The sequence below is a fragment of the Lathyrus oleraceus genome, chromosome 7 (assembly GCF_024323335.1).
Source record: "Lathyrus oleraceus cultivar Zhongwan6 chromosome 7, CAAS_Psat_ZW6_1.0, whole genome shotgun sequence".
NCBI lineage: Eukaryota > Viridiplantae > Streptophyta > Magnoliopsida > Fabales > Fabaceae > Lathyrus > Lathyrus oleraceus.
In genome coordinates, this window is record NC_066585.1 from 203,802,546 (window position 1) to 203,817,851 (window position 15,306).

The 15,306-nt window shown below is 33.6% G+C and overlaps 2 protein-coding genes across 3 annotated transcripts; one reads left to right on the forward strand and one right to left on the reverse strand.

Annotated features, from left to right (window-relative positions):
* Positions 1–1,366: 1,366 nt before the first annotated feature.
* LOC127100521 (apoptosis inhibitor 5-like protein API5) lies at positions 1,367–10,606 on the forward strand. Of its 2 annotated transcripts, XM_051037739.1 has the most exons (17): positions 1,367–1,522; positions 1,612–1,709; positions 1,826–1,987; positions 2,254–2,353; positions 2,439–2,504; positions 3,768–3,868; positions 3,975–4,049; positions 4,164–4,313; positions 4,495–4,569; positions 4,651–4,716; positions 6,539–6,649; positions 7,265–7,354; positions 7,442–7,548; positions 9,339–9,453; positions 9,560–9,625; positions 9,761–9,861; positions 10,057–10,606. In XM_051037739.1, exons 2-17 carry the CDS (start codon positions 1,623–1,625, stop codon positions 10,304–10,306), a joined length of 1,722 nt encoding a protein of 573 aa, XP_050893696.1. In that variant the 5' UTR covers positions 1,367–1,522; positions 1,612–1,622; the 3' UTR covers positions 10,307–10,606. The 2 variants fall into 2 exon arrangements, with proteins under 2 accessions (XP_050893696.1, XP_050893695.1); XM_051037738.1 differs by having other exon boundaries at positions 1,435–1,709.
* A 50-nt stretch (positions 10,607–10,656) lies between these two features.
* Positions 10,657–14,420, reverse strand: LOC127100520 (glutamate receptor 2.7). Its single transcript, XM_051037737.1, has 4 exons — positions 12,279–14,420; positions 11,879–12,185; positions 11,397–11,794; positions 10,657–11,267 (listed from the first exon to the last, which is right to left on the reverse strand). The coding sequence occupies exons 1-4, from the start codon at positions 13,869–13,871 to the stop codon at positions 10,788–10,790; spliced, it is 2,778 nt and encodes a 925-aa protein (XP_050893694.1). The 5' UTR covers positions 13,872–14,420; the 3' UTR covers positions 10,657–10,787.
* Positions 14,421–15,306: the final 886 nt, after the last annotated feature.

The following is a 15,306-nucleotide window of genomic DNA, read 5'->3' on the forward strand; positions in this document are numbered from 1 at the left end:
ATCTTAACTCTCCTTCCCAAAAACTCTTGGTTCCTCTTTGCCTTTTGTTTTACTGTATTGTTAGATTTCTCTAAAAACCTAACCTCTCTCCCAACTTTTAGAATATATAGTGTTTCTAAATTACCGTTTTTGCCCAACTCATTACTAGTTTCTCTACTCTTTCCACACATTTTCTCCCCCAAAATCCTATTTTACTATTTTATTTTATTAATTCAAATAAAATACTATTTATTCTAATAATTAATTAAAATTCTAATTAATTCTAAACAACTATACCAAACTCTTAGTCACTCACCATATACCCCTACCACAAGAATACTTACCTCCACAATCACGAAACAAGTAATTAAGTCACCCAAAAAGGCATAATTAAATAAAATAAAAAATATCTAACGAAAATGGGGTGTACACCAATAATTATTTCAACTTGTGACACTTTAATCATGAAACACAAATAAAATAAAAAGTTATTAAGTTCTATTTTGTTTTTATAGAACTCGTTGAAAAAATTGACTATCCATGTTTAATTGTTTCGCATTGACCTAACCATTTAACTAAGATCATTCTGACGAGTGGTGTTCAAATCTAAACCGATTCAAATAAAAATCACAAACAAATAAAGAATCATAAATAAATCAAACATTAGTGAATGTGTTTGAATACTCTTTTATAAAAATCATTTAGATCCGATCAAAATTTGAACTATTTTTTCAAAACCTATTCAACCAAACCGCATGCATATATTTTAATACTTATTTATATTTATCAACATCATATATTGTGTTAATTATTATTCATTAATTTTTAATTTGTTTTTAATACTATTTATTAGTTTAATTTAATCTATTTATCTGTAATACTTAATTTACTTCAAACATAATAGAATATTTTCATTTATTATTATTATTATTATTAATTTTAATATATTATATATTATATATTACATCAAAAATATTATTTGATATATTTTTATAATATTATAATTTATAATTTACGATAAAATTTATATGTTTGACTTTTACCGTACGTAAAAAAAAGTTTTACTTTTTGTAAGTGCAGTGTGGGTATTATTACTACAGAAATGCTATAATGACACCATGTTTGACATATACACCGTATATTTATACTATTCAATATACACTTTCCATTTTTTTAATTATATTTAGATACATTGGGATTTGTGCCAACTTATAATTGATTTCATCAGCTACGGTGTACATGATACGGTGTTATAATTTTGGTGTAAACATAGCATATCTGTTATTACTATTAGGTTGTTGATCTCAATCAGAATATGAGATAAGAGGATAGATAGACGGTTTGATATATAAGGAAACTCGTCCTCATCGAAAAGCTAGTTGAGGCTTACATCATTGAATCCTACCTCTCAGTCACGCATGTACTCCTACTACTAGTACACAAACATAACTTAACTCAAATTCTCTCTCTTAAGTAACCTCTTCAAAAAAAAAATCAAAACAAAACGAAAGGAGAAACCCTTGCGTTGTTCACTTCATTTCAGGTACTCCACTCTATCCTTCTTTCCCCAATTCAAAAAAACACTCTACTCTCTCTTTTTCTCCTTCTTCAATTTCCCACTCGAAATTCCAGAACCTTCTCCAATGACTGACCCTTCCGAAGAAGCTGCTTACATCGAGAAGCTCTATGAATACGGCGAGCAACTCAATAGTGCCAAAGACAAATCTCAGGTCACTCTCTCACCTCTATATGAATCTTTCATTCTATCTTTTTATATATTTATTTAGGGTTTTACATTTTCGTTTTCAATTAGGGTTTTTGTTTGATTTTCGGCTTTCTTTCGCAGAACGTCAAGGATTATCAGGGAATCATAGATGCAGCTAAGACAAGTGTTAAGGCGAAGCAGCTCGCCGCACAGCTCATTCCGAAGTTCTTCAAGTTCTTCCCTGAACTCTCTGGTCCAGCACTTGATGCTCATCTTGATTTGGTTGAGGCTGAAGAACTTGGGGTATGTTATGTGTGAAGTGTGATCCACAGAGAATGTGTATATATATAATTAGAGGCATATGCTACAATTTTGTAATTTTGTTCTTGGTTAAAGAACAGTGTGTTTTTGTCTTTAAAGCAAAGATTTGTATTATAAGTATGAAGATAACATGGTGAATGAGATTCAGAAGTTATTCTAGCATATATTGGTTGTTCTGCTTTCTCTGTAGTTTATTTGTATGTGCTCTGAGGTTCGTATTTTTACAATTTTTTTCTGTTGCTGTCCAGGTTCGGGTGCAAGCGATAAGAGGATTGCCTCTTTTCTGCAAGGATACACCTGAGAATATTGGAAAAATGGTCGATATTCTTGTGCAAATTCTTGGGTCTGGTAAGCTTTGGTTTCTTAAGATGTTGCATTCTTGAGAGTAAGGTCTTGATTCTGATGTCTTTCTTTTTTTATTTGAATCATTTAGAGGAGTTTGTGGAGCGTGACGCAGTGCATAAGGCTCTTATGTCTCTGCTGAGGCAGGATGTGAAAGGTAATTTTAATTTTTTAATGTCAAGTGTAGAAAGACTGTGGTTGTTAAATGCTATGTTTCAAATAATGTTAAGGATCTTTAATCCGTAAATGTTTCTTATTTTGTCGTAAGCCATTATGATAAATTCTGAGCTGTGTGTTGTATATGGTTGGGTAAGAAAATTATACCAGTACAACATAAACTTTAGCTACATATTGGTGTCTTAATCTTCTTGATTGTTTAGTCTTTTTCTTAAGATCAGAGGCAAAGCTTGGTAGTTGCATAGGATTAGGAATGTCACAGCCGGACTGCCCCCTCAAACATTTTAAAATTATGTACCTATCATGGCTGCTTGCTCCTCGAAGCCAAAGCCCCCCAAAAAGCTACCTTTTCAGTTTTCTGATAATTTATACAGTCTCTGCTTCTAGTTTTTATGTATAGATTTATATGGAATATTTATGAAACCAAAGAGCTGATAGTGTTAGCATATTTCTGTGTAATAATTTACGAAATATCTTTGCAAATAGTTGGCTTAAGAAAAATAATGATTGATTTCCTGTTGATGAATGTTAAACTAAAATATAAAAATATAAGTGTTTAGAACTTTCGATAAAATTTCTAAAAATTATTTATTTATTTATTTTACTTAATCTGGCTCCCCCAAATTTTTAGTTCAAGCAATGCCACTGCTTAAGATTATAGTTCATGTCATTTACTCGTGCTACAACTTTAACCCTTGCAGTGGCAAACATACTGGCCAACCCATCTTAGATCCATATAAAATAGATAAAAGAGAGGGTCAATCTAACAATGATCTTACTTATCTAGCACCTGTTTAGTGTGCATTGCATTTTCATTTAACAAATAGTTTTTTTGTGGAAGATGTTGGTTTTGCAATGGGCTGAGCCTTCTTGATATATCTAGCATTGAATAGTTTGCTATATAATAAATTACTTATATATTTGAGGTGTTTTTCATCATTCCAGTATAGATGATCTCCTGCAGCTTGTTAATATGGTGACTGGTGAGGGGCCATTAGGTGGTAGTTAAACTTGAAACATTTGATTTGAACCTTGGTACAGGAATGATATTAACTGTGGAAGTCCAACAGTTTTGTAACTGATACTTGCCAAACTGATGCCTGCCTAGTTAAGGCTTATAGCCTAGAAGCCTTTTTTTTTGTTGTTGTTGTTACTTATCCCAAAACATATTTTATAGATTCTGGACATAGTACTGTTGCATTTTGGGTTTTTCCTTATAATAATAGTATAATTGTGAATGCAGCTTCTTTGACAGCTTTGTTTAAGCACATTCGTGGCAGTGATGAAGAGCCAAATACGGATGATGTTATTCGTGAGAAGGTTATAAACTTTGTTAGAGATAAGGTGAGAAACCATGTGTTTTGTTATAATTATTAATTATCGTGGTCCCTTATTTTGTTGTATCTTTAATATAGAAATGATTACCTAATTCTAAATATCTTCAATATAGGTCTTCCCTATTAAAGCTGAACTGTTGAAGCCCCAGGAGGAAATGGAAAGACACATAACCGATCTAATAAAAAATGTATTCACAATTGCCTCAATTTGTTTTTTACGAGTTCATTTGTTGATTTATTAGTGTCTAATTTCTTGCAACATAATTAAGATTGATGTATGTTGTTGTTGCATTTCATTTCAGAGTTTAGAAGATGTAACTGGTATAGAATTTCGAATGTTTATGGATTTCTTGAAGAGTTTGAGCCTATTTGGAGAAAAGGCTCCAGCTGAGCGGATGAAAGAGTTGATTGAAATCATTGAAGGACAAGCTGATTTAGGTTCACCGTTCAATGTGATTACTCAATTTCTTTCTTTTGTTTTTGTTTTATATGCGAAAAGAGTCTGTTCTATATTAGTGAAGGATTCACATGATTTTAGACTTCTATTCTGGCAAATAAAAGGTAAAGCTGTGCAAATAAATTTTGAGGGTATCATGTTATTTACTTACTTTTTGTTTAACGGGTGATTTGTAGGTTGCTGATGCAGGTCATACAGATCATATTGATAGATTGATATCATGCCTTCACATGGCACTTCCAATTGTCATGGTAAGAACTGTTAATACTGTTTATCTTTTCTCATATTCATTTGTTTGATTTTTCTTCAACTAACTCAATTTTTTCGTGCAGAGGGGTGCTTCTAGCAGCAAATTTATTAACTTCATAAACAGTTATATAATTCCTGTTTTTGACCAGGTAATTAGATCATTTAGTTTGAATCATTAGTTTTTGCTTGAATATTTGAGTTTTCTTGTTTGTTTGGGTTTACAAAATGTTGGTTTTCTTCATGCATAATTGAATAAGTTTTTTATTGTTATATTTGTATATATGCTCAACTTTGTGCGGTTTGACTATTAAACACAAAGGTTAACATTTTTTTGAGGATTAAGGGTGGCCTAGTGGGCAGTATGATGCATCTAATACTGTGGGGTGGGGTCTATGAAGTATCAGATGCATGCTGAATCTTTACCCAATAAGCAGAGAAACTGTTTTTGCTGGTGATGCACAGATACATTGAGTACTTGATACATTATTTATCCAATACAAGAATATGACTGTTCTTGGAAAACTTAGGATATGATATACCTAAGACACATAGATATAGACATGTATAAACATATCATAAACCATCATAATTATATAATTGCAATTCCAAAAATTCAAACTAAGATTCTCCATAGACATTCTTTTATATAATAAAACAAGTATATGGTCCTACTAGGATGCAGAAAAATATGCTATAAACTTTTAAAACCACAAATATGTAACAACCTAAAGATGAAAAAAAAGCCTCACTTTTTACTGAAATGCTGATAGTTACGAAAGCAACGGCCCATGTATTCCATCAGAGGCATCCAATTTTTTTGACCTGGATACAGCATAGGCATCATATAAGTATCCAGAACCATTGATATTAGATACGTATCCAAATTAAAACAATTGATATATGCAGAAAACATAACATGGTACTCCCATCGGAATGAACTAAAGCAAAAATTGATCAAATTACACATATTAAGAAACATAGTTGATCACGTTTAATCTATGCAATCCCATTAAAAAATAAAGTCTATTGTCTAATTTACCTTTCACGACTAATAAATTGGGTCATTATTAATATAACAAGTTATTAAACGAGGGGTATTTTAGAAATACAATCATATTATAAAACAAGAGATACTATCATTAAAAAGGAGAGGAGTTAATATTTGCTTATGTTTTCATTTCATAAAAACAAAAAATATGACAAAAATTTTGCTTATTTCATTCCGAATGGAGTATATCCTATTTGAACTTCAAAATAAACTCAAGAAGTTCAATTGTTAGACAAAGTTCAAGTGTTCAGCCCTTCAAAAAATCATAATCGAACTACACTTCGTGCTCATTCATCATCCATAAGCAGTGTTTTTAAAACCCATAGATGGTTCAGTCCACCTATTTGAACTTCAAAATAACTCTAAGAAGTCATAAATCAAAATGGCAGAAGTGTCTGGTTAGACCAAGTTCAAGTGTTCAGCCCTTGAAAAAATCATAATCGAACGACACTTCGGGCTCATTCATCATTCCTGAGCAGTGTTTTTAAACCCCATAAATGGTTCGGTCCACTTATTCAATCAGATGCACATTTGACTCAGATCTGATGTCATTAAAATGACCTAAATAGTTCAGAAGTCAGAACCCGTAAGCACGGTGACCTAGTGTTAATCTTCTACTGCCTTATTGTAGTGTGCAACAGTTCCCACACATTCTGCAATGTCCCACAGTCCACATACAAATAGAATTGCGCTCTTTCCCAAAATAACACATCCACCCGCACTTGAAATTAAATGGCAGACAAAAGTTTCCAATGCAACACACACACTTTGTACTTCAAACTATGTGAATTTGATAGGCGCATCAGCGGGGATTGGACCAAGAAATGATGATTACAAACTGATACATTACAGGAATATTTGTGAAGTCTTTAAGTGAGGTCTTTTGTTGAAAAAACTTAGTATAATGATTTTATTTCTGTCAGCTTCCTGGAGAACGAAAAGTAGATTTGCTCAGAAACCTTGCAGAGTTCTCACCTTTCACAACACCACAAGATTCACGGCAAATGCTTCCTTCTATTGTTCAGTTGCTGAAGGTAAACATTTCTTAAAGAATGGCATGATTGACAGACATCAATGTGCTGTATTATATAACCATATCAATTTATTGTTTATTTGTTCTTGTTTATGCTGTTATCTGGATGTTCAGAGAACATTGTTAACTAGCTTCAGTGGAATTTTGATGTGGATAGCTTGATTTAGTCTTGGCTTCATTTTTATTTTTTTTTTAAATTAAAAGGATGCTATTAAGGCGTGCGGGTCTATCTTGTATATTTTAAGTCATAATTTATTCATCAAATTTGGCTCTGTTCCTGCTCATCATCTGCAGCATTATATTGTTGAGTTGAACAATGTTCAATCCCCAAAATATTTGATTTACATTGATATAGTCCTTCAAATTCACTTGAATCAATTGATCACATAAATATCCAAAATTTGATTATTTAAGTCCAGTTATGGATTAAATTATTATTGTTATGAACCAAAGTTTTTGAAGGCAATATTCCAAATTAATTGACTTGAACTTATAGTGGTATAATTAACTGTTAATAATCATTGAAGGATTGCATTCAAATTTAAGCACAATATCTCAGATCAATACATCAATTTTTTCTTTACTTCCTATAAGCTGTGCGCTTTTCTCTTTTCAGAAATACATGACTTGGAAGAAGACCGGAGAAGAGATGAATTTTACATATGTTGAATGCTTGTTGTACACATTTCATCACCTTGCTCACAAGGTAAACCTTTGTCATAGCAGTAAGAAAATATCAAGCTGTTGCGAGTAACTTATATTTACAACATGATTGAACTTGTTTGTTATATAGGTTCCTAATGCCACCAATAGTTTATGTGGTTACAAAATTGTTACCGGTCAGCCATCTGATAGGCTTGGAGAAGACTTTTCAGAGCATTATTCTGATTTTACTGAGAGGTATTGACTTTCTTTTGGTGTGTGTGTGTGTGTGTGTGTGTGTGTATATATATATATATGTATATATATATATATATATGTATATATATATATATATATATATATATATATATATATATATATATATATATATATATATATATATATATATATATATATATATTGCAGGTGTCCGACACGGACACAAACACATGCATGATATTAGTATAATCAAACTTTTATTGCAAGTGTAAATTAGGTAAAAATGTAGTATTTCATTATTTACTAGGGTTACAAAGTTATGCATATATATACTGACATGACGACACCAGTAATAATTTTAAAAAATGAATAAATTAAACATACGTAATTACAAGTGTCGGTGCAGGTGTACGACACGGACACGGACACACCCTTTTTCAGAGGTGTCAGTGCTACATAGTTTATGCATGATATTAGTATAATCAAACTTATATTGCATTGCAAGTGTAAATTAGGTAAAAATGTATTTCATTATTTACTAGGGTTACAAAGTTATGCATATATATACAAGAAACTAATGGGCTTGGGCCTAATATTTAAAGTATTCTAAGACTCCCCCCTCAAGCTGGAGCATATAGATTATATGCACCAAGCTTGTTAAATTACAAATTCACTCAATTCGTGAACCCCTAAGAGATTTAGTAAAAATATAACCAGACAACCTTCTATCTAATGAAAGGTCAATCCACTTCAATATGTTTGGTATGTTTGGTATGTTTGGTTCTCTCATGAAAAATGGGATTGGAAGTAATATGAAGAGCATCCTGATTATCCCAAACGGTTGTGAAGAAGCTCTGGTGATGAAGTAGCAGTGCAGGCAACCAATGGCAATGAAAGATAGTACAGACCCTGTGACTTACGTCCTGTGCCAATCACTTGTCCCGTACAGAGATCCTCAATAACAACAAAGTTATGAGAAAATGTGGCATTTCAATTTAAGGTAAGAGTCAGCTAACTAACAGAAACAAGATTGAATGGACGTTGAGGAGCATATAACACAGTGCTCAAAGAAATAGAAGGTAAGAGTTGTGCACTACCTACTGCAGTAGCATTCTGAGAAGAGCCAATTAGATAAGTTAATAGACGGTAGAGAACTGGAGTAACTAATATGAGAAAGTAAGGGTTGTCTCCTACCTACTGCAGTAGCATTCTGATAAGAGCCATTAGCTAAGTTAATAGACGTAGAGAACTGGAGTAACTAATTTGAGAAAGAAAGAGGGAATTGCCACAAATATGATCAGAGGTGCCATAATCAAGAACCCATGGTTCCATAGAAGATTAGGACACAGGCAAAGGAATTACCAGAACGGGCAACAGATGAAGATGATTGTTGCGATTACTGATACCTCTGTTAATCATAATAACTAATCCTAGTAAGTGTGACAGATTGCTGTGTTGGATGGCCCCTTGATTGCACAGGTGGATTGAGGACCCTGCAACTTGTAACATTTCACCAGTGTGCCCCTATAAGCGAAATAAGTACATTTAGAACGAGATGCTCTATTGCTTTAGATGATGACCACCATGTTCCCCCTTAGGATCATGCTGTGTCATAATAATATCAATGTTACTTGTTACCTGTCACTTGTCTAGTAAGAGTACAATAGTTTGGGATGGTGAAAGTTCTTGATTTGGTTGCAATTATTCCTTTATTAATAAACTTTTCATTTTTTGTCATCGTTACCTCTTTTGTATCCATCTTCCCTTTGGGATTTGTTAGTCACTTTGGGGTGTCAGGTTACATTTTTTGGTTCATTTTCTTTTTCCAGATTGAAAAACGTTGAGGAGTTCACCCGGGCTACAATCAAGAAATTAACTCAAGGAATGGCTGAAAACAACAAATCTATGGCAAATGCTAAAACTGATGAAGAAAAGGAAAAAATTGTGAGTCTTATCTCGTGGTTTGTTAGTTTTGTGTCATGCTTTTTATCTTATTATGGGTCAGAAAATTGTGAGTCTTATCACACTTACATTTTACACGATGTTGCAGAAAACTAAAAAACAGAACGCCACAACCGGGTTGCGTACCTGCAATAATATTTTGACGATGACGAAGGTAAGAAAGATACACCCATTTTTTGATTTATTTTTAAATTTAGCTAACGAGATATTGTGTATATGAGCTTGATTTTCAGTTGTCTTTGTCCCCCCTTATCTTTTTATTATTGAATTGTTCAATTTCTATGGTCAGCCATTGCACGCTAAAGCACCTTCTTTTATTGGAGATAAGAGAATCAACCTTTCATGGAAAGAAGCACCCAAATCCGCGTCAACTACTGTACAAGCTGTTGGGTATTGTATCTGTCTTTGCTTTTGAAGATATTTAATTCCCTTTCTCTTTTCAGAGTACCTTGTATCACTGTATTTTTGTCTATCGCTCTAATTATCAATTTAATACGAAGTTCAATTTCTTAAAGATCTCATGTTTATTTGGACAACAAAAATATTTAAAAGTGGCGTGACAACTAAAACTTTTTACTTCTGCAGAGCGAAACGGCCTGCTACTGCGGGCAATGGATCCAACAATATTGCATTGAAGAAGGGCCGGGGTTCCGGTGGTGTACAAAACCAACTTGTCAATAGAGCGATAGGCGGAATATCTGGTGGAGGAAGAGGCATATTATCTGGTGGAGGGAGAGGCAGAGTATCTGGTGGAGGGAGGGGTGGAACAAGGGGCCGAGGCTGGGGTGGTCGCGGGAGAGGAAGTGGAAGAGGTAGAGGTAGAGGGTATTGGTGATTCCGTCGCAGTTCTGATATAGATAACATTAAATTTCACGGAGATTACCAGATTACGAGTAGGATTTGTTAATGTACTAAAATTCTTTGGCAGAGGAAGTTTTGATTATAGAGGGTGATGACATTTTTCATTAAGTTGTACTTTCTCCAAAGCTTGTTTCTGTAAAATGCGAGTTATTGATAATTTTCCTATCCTTTTGATGCTAGCGGGAGTCGGTTGACTGGACATTTTATGCCCCCTGGTTATGTATGCATGTAATTTAGTGACAAGTGGATTTATATATGAAGCCCATTTCTGATTTGTAGCATTTTTTTTAAATTATGAGCAGATTTGTTGAATGTGTTACCCCAGAATCAGAAGCGGGATAATAATTAAAAATAATAATTCTATTTATGTACATGCCTTCTTTCTCAGTTTCCTTCCTAGATCTAATATTGAATGCAAAAGGTTATTGTTGGGGTTATCTTTCCTAGTTGATCAGTTACTGTGTTGGTGGGGAAGAGACTGTTATGATTTCTGGTAATTGAAGAGCCATTCCCTGCTGCTGATGCCCAGGGGTACTAGAAGGACAATCAGTAACATCTTCCTTCACAATGCTTGCTTTATTAGGCTTTTTGCCGTAAATCTTACTACTAGTTAATTTAACCACCCTTTTCCATCTGTTCACATAACTTCTGGAGCCATTAATTTCTTCTGAGTCATCACTTGGTGTTTGACTAGATTTTAGAGAATGGATGGCAGAAACTATAAAACAAATAGTAGAAGTGGAACCAGAAATCACATAGAGAATCCATAGACTTCCCAGCTTCAAACTTTCTGTACTCTTGGAGTTCAAACTGTTGGAGCACGCGTCTTTGGGATTCAACCATATATCTTCTAACTTCCTCAATTCTCCCTTCTCTAAGAGCTGCAAAATAGCTTTAGAAACATCTCTGGCCAAGGGCGAGCCTTTCTGGAACATCTGTGACATGAAAATGAAAAGAAATTAAGGGACACATTATATATGCAAAGAATACAAAGTTGAGTCAAAATTTAGAAAACAATGAGTTAGACAGATAATCACAGGTTGTAGAATTCTGTTGTCACTTACAAATCCAAGTCCTCCAAATCTAGTGGTAGGTGTAGAAGCCGAGTACCCCTTGCAGTATTTACTGATGTATACTTTCTCGTAAGGGAGTTCGAGAAATGCAGCAGCAATTGAGTAGTTTTTGAATCCAGGGTCATAATAGTTTTCATTACTAATATTTATTATGTTCTCTGGCTTGAATTTTTCGACTTGCTCTAGGTAAGTCCTGACAAACGAATCTCCATCACAACCTATTTTCATGTTGTTCTTCTTCAACCACTCAATGTCTGTGACATTTGTTTCCAGTTGTTGAACTGTGAGCATTGAAGAAAGACTCGCAGTGTAGCTCGAATTAAGAATCAAAACTAGAAACAGCCACGATACCATCACTACACGCGATAAATTGCTATGCATTTTCTCCCCTACAATAAGAAATCACTGGCATAATCAGTTGAATTCGTTACACATTTGCAAATCATTAGTTGAAATAAGAGATCGATACTCACTGTGAGCAAAGAATAGCGAGGAGAAAGTAAACCAAAAAGAAGTGCTGATTTGGTTTTTCCAAGTGCCTTGAAACTCTTGATTGTGATCCTTCTCCAGGTACCACACTACTGACATTGTATAAATCAAGATGGCACCAGTTGCCACCCACAATTGCCATGTGAAGGGCTTCATAAACATCCATGCCGTTTCTTGAGACTTTTCTGTAACTATCATCGACAGTCCCGATTCTGCATACGGTACGGTAAAATCTACATATTGCAATCTCTCTGCCAGAATGGTCATGTCGCCAACGACACCGTCATAAGTCTGCATCATTATCAAATAACTATCAGAGTTAGTAAGCAAAAGAGAAAGGGAAAAGAAGAAGGTTAATTTATGGTTTAGGACCGGATTGTTTACCTTGTTATAAACAAGTTGAACCAGATCAGGATAGGTTCCATTGATAGGATAGTACTCATGTGGAAGATCATAACCCAAAAGCTCCAAAACCTTATCGAAAATGTCAATGCAAAATCCACTGCATTTTGGATTTCCTTGCTCATCAATGTCATCATAATCAACCTTGACGAATTTCGAAAATGAAGTTCTACCAGGGACTGCAATTCTCAATGGCTTTTGTTTAGTAGGAAGGTTCCATCCCTTTGGAACTCCATGCGACTTTCCAGGCCAAATTACTATACTACTTAAACTTTCTGAATTCCTAGAACCACCAGTTTTACCTACTTCTGTTGAAATGTTAGTGAAGAATCCATTTTCTAGAGTCCAATAGTCTAATTCTCTGTAACTCTTCCCATCTACATTTACAATCCTCAAAGTAGGATTCTGCAAAAGCTGTTCTGATTCAAACTGAATTTTTCCGGTTAAACCAAGAAAATCGGTCGAGACTATTTCTTGCAGCAACGTCCTTTTGTGATTACCATTGCCACTGGCCATTCTGTCTATTGCATGTCCAACCATTTGAATGCTATCATATGCTTGCAAAGCGTAAAACCCTGGGTCGCGGTTATCTTCGTCCGAATACTTGTCCCGAAAAGCTCGCCTAAACCGAGCTTCGAAATCTTTATACTCATTGCTGTTTTCTGAGTAGTAGTTCTTGATTCCTAAAGCTCCTTGCATATAAGAAATACTAGACTTATTGACAGAATCCAGCAAATTTGTTACGCTCTCGGAGATTATCCAAACCGAATCTCCATCCACTAGTCCCATTTGTGAAGCTTCCTTAAACAAACGAATCGCCATTTCTAACGATGATTGCAATACAATGAATACTCGAGATTGCGTGTTTTCAGTTATCTTAAACAGCTCGTCGCGAATAAACATTCCTGGATCACGCAGATAACTAAGCGATGGCAAAGCTAAACGATATTCAATCGTCGAATCAATCTCTTGAAGGGCCTCGGAAAGAACTGCTAGCATCCCGGAATCACCACCATATGCATCATCTTCATAGATGGCTACTACACTACGCCAGTTATAAACATGAACCAAATCTGCTATGCATTTTACATATGCTGTTCCATTGTTAGCTAGTCTCACCAAAGACGGCCATCGAATCGACATCAACGGTGGAGTAACTGTAGGTGCTACAAAGGATATGATAGGAACTTCAACTTCAGCTTCATGTAGTAATTCAGCGACAGAAGCTGCTTCTGTCCATGTTCGCATCCCTACAATCACTTCCACCTTCTTTTTAATCATCTCTTCAACTTCAGTGGCTCTTAAGGAATTCTTGGTAAGCTCTTGAAAATGGAGAGCAAGCTTGTAGGTATTTGAAGTGTTATTATAGATTTGAGCTGCAATATCCATGGCTACTCTTTGTTCTTTCCCGACTCGAGAATTAACGTCGATCATTGCACCTATAGGTATAACTTTGTTGTCTCCACTGGTAATCTCAGCTTGATAGCCATTGATGAAAAGTAAAACCAAGGAGATGAATAAATAGGAGAGACAAGTTCTTGATAGTGTTTGAGGAGTGATGAAAGAGAAATGCATTTGTTGGAAATTGTGTATAGAAAAAAAAAGGCTTTTTATGGTAAAGTTTAAAGTTCCATGCAATGCAGGCAATATGTTATTAAGTTTAGATGAAGAAAAATATATATAGTGATGGATGTGAAGGATTCTGTGGGGTGGGGTGGGGTTGATTGTTGATTGAGTCAATTATGCAGGTTTGAGTTTTGACTTGTCTAGAAAGATATTGTTATTGCAATGTTGTGTTTGAAAAGAAGGATGTGGAGAAATTCTTGTGACTACAACTTCTTCAAGTACAAAGTTGGCACAAAAATAAATAAATAAATATAATAGTAGCAAGTTTGAATCACAAACCAAATGAGGAAAATGTTGGTGAGAATAGAGCACATGACAACAAACAACTTGCAAAGTTTGGATATTTTGAGACTGTAAATTGCTGGGAACTATCATAGATTGGAGACTTTGAATGCTAAGTTGTGGACATGGAGGTTATGAGATGTGTGGATTAAACATTTAAAATTGTGATAGACCAGTTCAAAATTACATCATACAAGTAAAAATTACTAGAAAAGGTTTGAAAGTTTTGAAGTATATATATTATAATAATAATTGATATTTAGACGTCCCGAACCATCAATATTAAATTTTATTGAAAAGAGAATATTATAGTACTACTTTTATTTAAGAATATGTTTTTAATTGTTCTATTTTTCTGTTACATAGGAACATTTTTTTAATTATTTTATTTTTCTGTTACATAGGAAGATTCTTTTGTCTATGAATAGTACGCGGTTATGTAGTTGGAAAAACGATTTTGAAGGTGACAGTTTTTGGTAGAATAATATAATATACAAAAAAGTGAGGTAATTAAAAATGGACATCAAGGCTGATACACTATCCAGACACAAGTGTAAGGAGTGAGTAACAAGAATTCCACTCAAGTTAGATATATAATTTCATGCCTAATATGTTGGAGACTGATTCAAATATAATTAGAATAAGATTTGCGCTTTTTAAATTTTTTGTATTAAATTTTAATTATGTTAAAGATTTTTTTTATAAATATAACCGATAAATTTATACTATAATAATTTATTATGAGTTACATTTTACTTGAAATGAAAATTTTGCTTGAAAGTTTAGAAAGATATCCAATTTATTTTGAAAATTTAAATATCTCTAAAAGATATAACTTGTGTTTTTTCTCTTCTAATTTGATTCTCATACTTTTTTGTACTTGTATATATTTTTAAATAATTTATTTTAAGTTATTAACAATATATATTTATTTTTAGTCTTGAATAAAATTATTTTTATTTGTAATTGTTATCAAATATTTTTTTTACTATATTATAAAACGGATTAAATGCACTTTAGCTCGTTGAGTGAGTATTCGATTTACCCATGTCAAATAGAAGTATATTTTTATAAGTTTTATAAAAATAATATATATATATAT

What these genes read in the sequence shown, in the direction of transcription:
- LOC127100521 (XM_051037739.1), top strand. Translation starts at nt 1,623, where the DNA reads ATGACTGACCCTTCCGAAGAAGCTGCTTACATCGAGAAGCTCTATGAA. An exon ending in GTGCCAAAGACAAATCTCAG is followed by an intron (nt 1,710 to 1,825) that starts GTCACTCTCTCA and finishes TTTCTTTCGCAG; the next exon opens with AACGTCAAGGATTATCAGGG. An exon ending in TGGCACTTCCAATTGTCATG is followed by an intron (nt 4,570 to 4,650) that starts GTAAGAACTGTT and finishes TTTTTCGTGCAG; the next exon opens with AGGGGTGCTTCTAGCAGCAA.
- LOC127100520 (XM_051037737.1), bottom strand. Translation starts at nt 13,871, where the DNA reads ATGCATTTCTCTTTCATCACTCCTCAAACACTATCAAGAACTTGTCTC. An exon ending in CTCGCTATTCTTTGCTCACA is followed by an intron (nt 11,795 to 11,878) that starts GTGAGTATCGAT and finishes TTCTTATTGTAG; the next exon opens with GGGAGAAAATGCATAGCAAT. An exon ending in GATTTGGAGGACTTGGATTT is followed by an intron (nt 11,268 to 11,396) that starts GTAAGTGACAAC and finishes TTCATGTCACAG; the next exon opens with ATGTTCCAGAAAGGCTCGCC.